The sequence below is a fragment of the Danio rerio genome, chromosome 15, assembly GCF_052040795.2.
Source record: "Danio rerio strain M-AB ecotype USA chromosome 15, GRCz13ab, whole genome shotgun sequence".
Classification (NCBI taxonomy): domain Eukaryota; kingdom Metazoa; phylum Chordata; class Actinopteri; order Cypriniformes; family Danionidae; genus Danio; species Danio rerio.
The window spans coordinates 22,362,477-22,373,559 of record NC_141035.1 but is presented as its reverse complement, the minus strand read 5'-3'; the positions used below and the strand labels follow the sequence as shown (position 1 = coordinate 22,373,559).

Here is an 11,083-nt window from a genome sequence, read left to right as displayed (position 1 = left end):
TCTTTCTGTTCTGTTCTTCTACTTTATCTCAGTTTGGATATCAGTATACACTCATTTCATTTTGCCAGTCACCCATTTCCATAGTTTGGGCTACAGTATGAATTCCTGATTGATTTTCGTAAGACAGTCGAAACTATAACAAAACAACTTTTGTTAAATGAAGTAGAAATAATAATAATAGTCCATAACCACTGAGGACTTTATGTACAATTTACACACCCTTTTTAGCGACTCCGCTGGCCGTTAAGTGAACAGCAACTTGCCGGTAGGTAGGACTACAGGAATAGAATTAAAAAGGCTAGTGAGAAACCCTCAGTTAAGAAAGCACCTGATCCTTAATTATTAACATACGCTTTTATCCAAAGCGACTTACAAGTGAGGAAATGTTTGCTCAAGATCTGACAGACAGATCGGACAGATAAGGTAATTAAAAGGACACTATGATTTAAAATATGTGATTTACTGACTTTGATATTCAAAATGCCGAGTAAAATTAGAATACAGCAGAGTCTAATAAAGACTTTGAACATTTTTTTGCATTCATTTTTATTGCATTAATCCTGTACAGAGGTTTATTTTATTTGCATTACATGTAGCTGCTTATAAATGATATATTCCGAAATCTATATTAACTGAATGAGAGAAAATACCAAAGGCTATTAAGTTGAAATGTTAAACTGTTACATACTTAGTGCATAAACGTACCCCAAGAGCAGCACTGCATGCTCAATAGACTTTAATAAAAACAACCAAAAAATTCAACACAATTACAAAAAAGTCTAATTACAGTAAATTACATTAGACTAGATTCCTACAATAAGTTGTAAAATACAGATGCTGATAACTGATACATATAGCCTGTTGTCTCACATTCCCGTAAGGCATGAGAGATTTTCCAAGTCAATATTCCATTAAATGACAACAAATTCCCAAATCTTGATGTACTGTAGATCACCATGCAGGTCCTGATCCAGACAGCCAGTTGAGTAGAAGGACACTCAGCAAACCAGTGGCAGCACCAGCATACGTCAGCTGAGGGATCGAAGAGGATGAGGTCACTGCAAATACACAAGGAATTAATTCATGTTAGTATAATATATTTGTTAATAAATAATAATATTATATATTAAAATGAGGTGTTTGTAAAGACAATTCTTACGTCTACTCGCAAGGCCACCTGAGGAAGACATGGAAGAGATTTTTCTTATTAGCTTTTAGTTCTTTTTATGTAACTACTTTCAAGATGAAAAAAGTATTTTAATATTTAAAACAGTAAAAGCATGAAACAGATTACATGTTTGTGTAACATTTAAATGTGTCCGGTTTTATTTTATTACATCACTTAAAATGATAATTTTATCTGGATTTATGATTAAAATATTATTTTTGTTTTATTTTATCAACTACTGATCCTAATTTACAATAAAAGCATTGGCATTTAAAGCATTTGTTTTGCATAAAATGACATAAATGGTGCCAATTATATAACTTTAAATTGAAATGTAATAAATCAATTTTCTGTAGATATCTTTGAGTAACCTTTGATTTTACCCAAACCCATACCTTAATAATCCAAGAAATCCAAAAAAACTGAGAATTTCCAAGTGCTCTCTCTCTATATATAGATATATATATATATATATATATATATGGTATCTCTCTCTCTCTCTCTCTTTCTCTCTCTCTCTCTCTCTCTCTCTCTCTCTCTCTATATATATATATATATATATATATATATATATATATATATATATATATATATAAATATATATAAAATAAGTAAAATAAAATAAGTAATAATAAAATAAGTAAATATGGGATGATTTTGGTACCGTTGTCAACTCTGGTCCTGATTGGTCCTGAAGAAACTGTGGCCACATCACTAGCATTGTAATCTATGGATCGTACGTTTCTTTTCCTCGCACATTTCTACAAAACACACACAAAAATAAGGTCTCATGAAATCCACATTCAACACTCTTAAAAATAAAGTTCATTAATGTAAAATATATATATATATATATATATATATATATATATATATATATATATATATACACACACACACACACACACACACACACACACACACACACACACACACACACACACACACACACACACACACACACACACATATATATATATATATATATATTTATATATATATATATATATATATAACAGTAATGTAGGAGACACTGTTTTCCTTTCCATATGCACCAGACACTTTCTTATTAACACTCATATACTGTATATTGGGCTATTTTGAGCGCACTTCACGCAGTTGAGTGTGCCTGACAAGCCTCCTGTCCTCTATTCTCTCTGTGTGCCTATATATATATATATATATATATATATATATATATATATATATATATATATATATATGTATGTGTACTTTTTTAGCAGCTATAAATTGCTGCTCTCTGATGATTTGAAGTGCTCTTGTCCTAATTTGTAAGTCACGTTGAATAAAATAGTTTGTTATTGAATACTGAATACATAATGTTAGAAGATCATTTTCTTTTTCCCCAAAGAATCTTTTGGTAAAAAGTTTCTTTTTTTTCGTAGTGTAAATAACTTCATTATCAAAATAACCTTTTTCTATTATAAATAACCTTTTGTGGAATGAAAAAGTTCTGTAAGTATTAAAGCTTCTTCATGTAATCACTGATGCCAACACAGATTGAATTTTTTTTAGAAACAAACCTTAAACACCTGAGTCAAACAAAGACAATCAAATTAAAAAGAAACCAATGAAAAAAATTAAATCGGCGCTAGTTACCGGCAACAGAGAGGCGCAAGTGGAGTTCTCACAGAGTCGGGTGGCACAGTGCAGGTAGAAAGTGGAGATGGTCAAGTTCTTATGCTCCACAAAACGAAAAGCCTCAAAGGAGAAGTGAGCTTCCTGTGCAATCCCATTCATGTCGACCTTTGTCTGAGGGTCACGGGTACACCTTGGAACAACAATAGACGTCGTTCTCACTTGAGAATTAAAGTGTCTTCTTAATTGCTCTCTTTTATTTAGCTTTTTTTTGTCAATGACTCACCCAAGAAATAGATCATATGAGCTGCTGCTGGTTGGATATGGGCTTGTTGTGGCATAGCAGCGGTCCAGCATCACATTGAACCTTAAAATACACAAGATATTAGGTTAGATTTGATTGAAAGTTGAGATACAGTTCAAGTTATTAATCAGTACTATTTTATTTGAATATTTTTACTATTCTTATTTTTTGCTATTTATTTTATTGTATGCTATAAACCAATACTGATTTTATTGTATTATATAGTATGGAAGTATGCGATTTCAGATGCAGCCTATGTCTTAATAAAAAAAGTCAATTTTAATAAATTTTAAATAAATTTAAATAACAAATACTAAAGTAGATGAAGAGTTTGGGACCCTGACAACAAGCTAAAACAAGTAAATATACAGTTGAAGGGAAACCTATAAGCCCCCCTAACATTTACAAGTGATGTTTAACAGAGCAAGAAACTTTTTTTCACAGTATTTTCTAGTGCATGTATACTAAACAATCATAAATAAAACAAAAAGATGTTACACATCATAAAATTGTTAAATCTATGCTTGCGGCTGGAAGAGCATTCGCCATGTAAAACACATGCCCGAGTTATTGGTGGTTCCTTCCGCTGTGCCGACCTCTAATAAATCAGGGACTAAGTCGAAGTAAAGTGAGTAAGTGAGTGAAATTATGTTATTTATGTTGTAAATGATGTATATATTCTTAAACTATAACTTACTAAATGAACACAGAACAGTTGCAGTCTTACTTGTTTGTGAGATTTGTTGCCTTGACCTGCACATATATGCGAGTTTTCAGCTGCAGTCCTGTTTGAGGTATCGTGAGTTTGGTGGTATAATTAGCAGTCTAAAAAAAATCAAAATGTGAGGTGGATGTCAAGAAAGTTGCATTTACCAACTCAATAAGTGCAATTTTATGAGAAATATCCTTACAGTGAAAAGAGTCATGCTCAGAGTACTGACGAAAGTACCATTGTTGTCCTTCACTGCCAGACTCACCCCTGACCTGTCGATTTGAAGATGAAACATCAAAGTCATCAAAGTTTCATCAGAAAACTCCAGAGGACAGAAACAGAAGGTTGTGAATGATACTCACACTTTGACCTCAGTGTTGTTGACTAAATACTGCAGTGGATATACGCAGGAGAACTGGTAGGTTAGTTGTTGTCTGTAAGTAATGGCGCTGATGGATGGATCCCAGGCGTTAATTAATCCAGAGATGTTAACCGACTGGATTTGGGAGAAGTCTGAAAATACTCCTGAGCCCACTTGGCTTGTAATCTGAGCAACAAAGAAGCAACACACACATTTTGGAAATCTGTACAATCTAAGAATATATACAAAAGCTGTCACTGGAACTTTTTGAAAGATACTGTGATTTCATTGGTACAGTAAAATTTTGTAACCTGAGAAAAAGTTTTTTAATGTTAGTTTCAGTATTTTAGTCTGACAACACTGACAAAATTAACATTTAGAAGTTATAAACATCCAAAGGTTATTTTGTCATTTGGACCTATATGAATCAACGATTTTTTGACGTCACCTCATCCTTCATCAAATCCTCTGACCAATCAATTGCTCTCTAGTATCTGACATGTCCCGCCCACTTCAAGACATTGCTCATTGCCATTTGATGCACTTGAGCTTAATCACAAGAGAAAACGCAATTGGTTGTTTTTTAAAATGGGAAGAGCTAATATATGCCCCGCCCTGTCTTCATGTTTCAGACTGAGATTATCAATCCTCGAATAAAAACTGCACATATCAAAGCACGGGACCTTTAAAATATACAAAGAATAACAGTAAATTAGCTTTACCAGAATTCCCTGCATGACACTTACCAATGACCTTTTGAAATTGAGTTCAATAACAGCTTTTTTTAAAAGCTTAGATTAAATGTTTAAAGGTTGATTGTTATAATGTAAAAAAGTTCTTACGTTTATTGTGTTGCCACAAAGAAGAAGAGCCTCCTGGGAGATAGAGAAGTTAAACATCAAGACAGGAGGACTGGAAGACCAGTCTGCTACTCCACGACAGTCGGGGATGCCAAACCTGGCATTGAGTGCCATTAGAGATTCATTATATCCACCAAAATACATCGGACACAGGAGGATTCTTAAAAACATCTGATTGGTTCCACAGGTCACAGAAATATCCGAGTTATCTGAAAGATATAAAAATATTCTATTACTATGTAAATATGCATAGTTCTGGATTCATTGTCTGTGAAAACCTTTGTTATTGTTATTGTTGTGTTTAGTTTTCAACACTAGAAAAAAAGTGTTATACTTGAATCAATTTAACTTCTCTAGTCATCTAAATTTACATCAGTCGAACTGGCTAAAAATATTAACTTTGTATAACAAATGTTGTTGAAACCCAAAGTATCAAACGATTGTCTTCAAGACTTTTTAATCATATATATTTTTACAGTGTAGTAAGAATATAAAAATATATCGTTAAAATGGGTACCAGAGAAGCAAATCTGTAATTATAAGATATGTTTTATTAAAAAAAGTTTTCAAAAAGAACGAAAACTCAAAAAATGATACACTTTTATATTAATATATATTTTATTTTAATACATATGATAGATTTTCTTTTTAATATTAAGTAAAGATCATCTTCTATTAATTAAAAACATACATTTCTACATGATAACTTATTTTTTTTTATCAAAAATTACTAAGAACTTAATTTGCACAGCTTTAAAGACGATTTTCTATTTCTATATTATATTTGTTATTAAAATATTTAGATTGTTCGGAACCCTCAGATTTCAGATATTCAAACACTCGTATATCTGCTAAATATTATCCAATCACAACAAACATACATCAAACGTAAGCTTATTTTCCCGCTTTCATGTGATGTAAATCTCAATTTCCCAAAATCGACCCTTTTGTTGTCTACTGTCTTAAACATTAAAAAGGCCCCGGAAAGCATTAGATTATCTTTATCATGCATGTTGATAGTCTAATACAAGTAAGTTTTTATTATTGCTTCAATTGATGTCAAGGTTTTAGAGTTTGTTTAGAATTACAAGGTTCAGCATTCGACCGTTTCCAAAAAAATTAAGAGGATTTTGAAAAGTGTACATTTAGTATACAATTAGGATTCCTTTCAGTTTTATGGATAAGAAAAACTTGCGGCCCATATCTGTTCATATTGTTGTTTATGCCACACTGTAACAAATGCTGGGTTCTACACCATCTTTTTGTGTTGGGAAAATATGAAGGAATTATATTAACTTATTTGTTTATACAAATATAAGTGGATTGTACTAAAACAATTAAGTTAAAAAAGCAAGATATGTGTTGATTCAGCTCATTTGAAATAAATAGTTTTAAAAAACAGCAAATGGCATTTTAAGTTCATACACTGTATAAATGCTGGGTTCAATACAATGTGTTGAGACAACATGAAGGAATTAAGTTAACTTACTAACTTTTTTACAAATATAAGTGGATTATACATAAAACAATGAAGTTGTCCCCCATGAAAATCAAGAATTGTGTTGTTTCAACTTGTTTTAAATAAGTAGTTTGAACAAACAACAAACATAATTTTGGAGTGCATATATACATTTTTGCCCTACACCGACCAGTGATTTTATTAAAATGATGTGAAGCATCTCCACTGACCTGCTAGTCTGAATGTGGGGTCAGCCAGGCATGATTGGAAACCCTGAGCTTCACAATGTAGAAGCAGACCAGAAAGACACAAAAGCTGCACTAGCCTGATTATCATGACGTGATCTGCAGAAGAAGACAAAAACCGTCACACAAACCAGTGAGGAAAGGAACTTTTTCTTCTGAAGTTCTAAAGACTATATGTGTCAGAATATTGCAAAGCAGCAAATCACAACTCTCTTCATTTGAGTAAATAAAGCATACATTACCTGTTGAATCCACAAAGTCTGGATGATAAGCTTCTTCTATCTTACAGATTTGACAGATTGGGTTTTTATACAGAGGTTTAGGGTGTGAGAGAAAAGATGACAAAGAGGAGCGCAACATGAACCCCTCCGGCGATCTTTCCACTGATAAGGATTCAGATCCGGTAACTAAGTTTACAAAACATTTTTGTTGTCAATATTGCTGATTGAATAGGCCCTAGTTCCTAGAACAACAAGTGAAACTGGCACATGGATATTAAAGTATGTCAGGTCTCCATCATCGCAGTCTTAAGATTTCAATCCTCTCTATTCAGGTGAGCAGCCCAAAATCATACAACAGCTCATAAACACACATTTTGAAGCCATTACTTAAAGGGAAGTAATGTTGTCCTTACCGTTGTCAAGTAAACATCTCCTAATGCTGTTAAACATAAATTTAAAAAATTGGTCACACTTTATAATAAGGTTGTATAGTTAAAGTATTTAGTTAGTGTTAGTTAATAAACAATATGTTTATTACAGTATTTATGAATCGTTCTCAGTGTTAGTTAATAGAAATAAAGTTGTTTGTTGTTAGTATGTTAACTTACAGTGTTAACAAGCATGAATTTAGATTTTAATAATGCTTATTGTTAAACTAGGATTAATAGATGCTGTTCAAGGATTGTTCATTATTGGTTATTGTTAGTAATCTTACATTAACTAATATAAACTTTTTGTAAAGTGTGACTAAAGTTTATACATTTATAAAATTCATTTATTTGGTGGAAGTTAAATTTGTGAAAGTTTTCTGAGAAATGACTTATTTATTTATTTATTTATTTGAAGTCAAAAGTCCCCAAAAGATTCTAGTTACAGACTTTTTTCAAAATTGGCTCATTTAGCTTACAAAAAATCCATATAAAAAGTCACAAGTGTGAATACGCTTTTAACGATTTTTGTAAATTAAACAGTATTTAACTGTAATATGAGCTCTGTATTTTACTGTAGAACAGTTATGCGGTATGTTACTAACTAAAGTTGAATTGTAAAAATTACTCTATATTTTACATTGAATATGTACATACAACTCTGTAAATACATATACAGCAAGATAAATGGTGCCGTAAATGTAAATACAGTATATTTTTCCTGTAATTGATTTTACAGTAAGTTGCTGGTGAACGATGATGACAGATTTTTAAAAATGTATTTCTTTTATTTTTTTATTTTGTTTTTGTTGAATTGTGCATTGAATAAAATATTATATAAGAGATTTGACTATAATATTCAGTATTTGTTTAATTATACTGTATGTAATATTCAACAGGTGCAGTCACTTTGTCGCCATGCGGTGTTAATGAAAGGTGTTGGTCAGGTCACATAAGGGATTTTAGAGATCGAATTTCTCTTTATGAATACTGGCACTAACGCACTTGGAGTTGAACACTTATTTTAACTAAAAGGAACCCTCTGTTCCCTCATCAGCCACACCTTGAGGAAAACAAGCATGGTTACAATGTTTATGTTAAATATGTAGACTAAAAAAGGCAATTCCTCTTGTAAGCCAGAGACAGATCAGTGATATTTACAATAGTACTCTGAATTTTTTAAAAGCAATTTTCACTTAGAAACTGCTAATAAACAGGACAATTATGAAATAAAATAAAAATAAATCACAAGTAAGAATAAATTATTAAAAGTTTGAAGCAGAAAGGCCAAAGTTTTCTTGTAAAAGGTGCGTCAATAATCTTTTTTTGTTCTCATTTTTGCCATCTTAATTTGGTTTGATTTAATCTAATTATTGTATTTTGTTATTGTATTGTTTTATTGATCTAGTTTGTTTTGAAAAAATGTATAGTATTGATTATTTTCAATAAAATAATCAATTAACATTAACATTTTAAAATATTCACCATTAAGAGATGTGGCTTTTCCAGATAATTAGTAATATAAAAGAAACAGACACATAGACATATATTATTATTAACAACAACAACAACAACAACAACAACAACAATAATAATAATAATAATAATAATAATAATAATAATAATAATAATAATAATAATAATAACAGTATGTTATTTTAATTACTGTTGGTTGTTTCATGCAACTTTTAAAAGGCTTTTACAATACCAGTACTTTAAGGGCTATTTCATCATGAAAAAATAAATTACTCCAAACTACAAAGTGATTTTTCAAAGTTCTGGTTAACCAACTTTTCAACTTTTTCATCTGGGATCCAACTTTTATTTTAATGACAGGTCATGCTAGCTTTACAAACCTTTAGCTTTTTCCAGGTCAGGAACAAAATCCATTGTGCCTAAAACCATACAATAATATTCCTCTGTTTTCTTATTTACTGTCTTTTGTTCAAAATATCACATCCCAGAGGATTTGAAATGATCAACCGCTCTGCTTTGTCTGGTGAACTCGGGTGTGTCCATTTCTGCTGTGCTTTCTGTTTAAGTAATGCTCATCACACCCTCTATGTACAATGTCTGCATCTTTTAATAGAATGCCTTGTTGTATTGTCAGTAATGTACTGTTCAATCTATGTGGATTCTTTGTCTTGCTAACATGCGCGCTATACAAATAGACTACTGTGACATAGGTCTTTTGTCTCTGACCGACAGGGTTTTTTGTGACTATGCCGCCTTGTGGCTATTTGTCCATACTGCAGTGCAGAATAACCCCTCTACTTTTAGAAGTGTACCTGCATCTCACTTACTTTCTTTCACTCTATTTCATTTTATCAGGGGTCACCACGGATCAATGAACTGCCAATTAGAAGCTTCTTGGACGGTATCCTGAAAATTTTTAGAAGATTCCAGGAATGCTCCCAGAAGACTCTTGAGGTACCCATGATGATCCTAGAAGGTTCCCGGTAGGTACCCAGAAGATTCCCATGCTTCTCAAGAAAGACCCAAAACGTTCCCAGAAGTAACTCGAAGAATTCCTAGAATGTCCCTGAAAGAAGGTTTCCACAAAGTTCTTGGAAGTTATCTGTGCATTCTCAGAAGGTTTTTAGAACAAACCTGAAAGGTTTCCATGGGGTATTTGACATGTTCTCAGAACCTTCTTTGAAGAATCAAAAAACTAGCATCAAATCAGTAAATAAAAACAAACCTATTAAGAAATGACAAACTGGTTGTGACAAGAACAGCACATCTGCACAAAGCATCAAGTCTGACAACAATCTATTTGATTTTGTGTCGGTTTGTCCCATTACCTATTTTCTTACATGTCCAGAAGCGCCGTGGACTTGGTGTAATCTGGGATGAACCACCACACAATGAAAATGTGCCTGTGATTAGATGAATCAGTATTTCAGGTATTTTTGGGAGTAATGGACAATGTGTGCTCTGGACCAAAGAAGAAAAGAATCATTCAGTCTGTTACCAACAAAAAGTCCAAAAGCCAAGGTGCGTCATGGTATGGGGTGCTGTCAGTGCCCTTGGCAAAGGTAACTTGGACTTCTGTGATGGCACCATTAATAGTGAAAAATATAGAGATGTTGGAGCACAATATGCTGCCTTCTTTTCCAGGAGGCCCATGCATATTTCAACAAGACACTGCAAAACCAAATTCTGCATACATTACAAAGTCCTGGTTGTGGAGGAAGGGGATACAGGTGCTTAACTGACCTGCCTGCAGTCCTGTCCTGTCTCCAATAGAGAATGTGTGGCACATTTTAAAGTGCAAAATGAGACAACAAAGATCCCGTACTGTTGCCTACTTTAAGACTTGTTTGCAAGAAAAATGAGACAAAATTATTCCGGAAACACTTCAACACTTCATGTCAGTCTATGAACATCTTTTAAGTGTTGTGAAAAGGAATGGCAATATTACATAGTGGTAAATGCATAACTGTTCCAACTTTTTTGAAACATGTAAAAATAATCTAAATTGGAACATGTATTTATTTTGAAAACAAAACAAAACTAAACTAAAAATAAACAACAACTATAAATACCATGACAAACAAATTAAATGTTTGTTGAATTGGCTGCAATAAAATACAAGTCAAAATAAATGTAGAATCCCTACCTTCTTTTTTTATTTGCGTTTTCCATACTGTCCCAACCTTTTCTGATTTGGGACTAGAATGAATGGTAATAAAAGTAGCTTATTTAGCTGAACTTTCATTTCAA

At 32.3% G+C, this 11,083-nt stretch overlaps 1 protein-coding gene across 1 annotated transcript; it reads right to left on the bottom strand.

Annotated features, from left to right (window-relative positions):
- Positions 1 to 719: 719 nt before the first annotated feature.
- On the bottom strand, positions 720 to 9,563 carry si:dkey-4p15.5. Its single transcript, XM_087284094.1, has 12 exons — positions 9,214 to 9,563; positions 6,951 to 7,115; positions 6,694 to 6,807; positions 4,987 to 5,213; positions 4,146 to 4,330; positions 3,983 to 4,055; positions 3,799 to 3,896; positions 3,054 to 3,134; positions 2,789 to 2,960; positions 1,833 to 1,929; positions 1,160 to 1,177; positions 720 to 1,058 (listed from the first exon to the last, which is right to left on the bottom strand). The coding sequence occupies exons 1-12, from the start codon at positions 9,260 to 9,262 to the stop codon at positions 952 to 954; spliced, it is 1,386 nt and encodes a 461-aa protein (XP_087140220.1). The 5' UTR covers positions 9,263 to 9,563; the 3' UTR covers positions 720 to 951.
- Between the last annotated feature and the right edge of the window lie 1,520 nt (positions 9,564 to 11,083).

What these genes read in the sequence shown, in the direction of transcription:
- si:dkey-4p15.5 (XM_087284094.1), bottom strand. Translation starts at nt 9,262, where the DNA reads ATGGTTTTAGGCACAATGGATTTTGTTCCTGACCTGGAAAAAGCTAAA. An exon ending in AGACTTTGTGGATTCAACAG is followed by an intron (nt 6,808 to 6,950) that starts GTAATGTATGCT and finishes CTTCTTCTGCAG; the next exon opens with ATCACGTCATGATAATCAGG. An exon ending in AACAACACTGAGGTCAAAGT is followed by an intron (nt 4,056 to 4,145) that starts GTGAGTATCATT and finishes TCAAATCGACAG; the next exon opens with GTCAGGGGTGAGTCTGGCAG.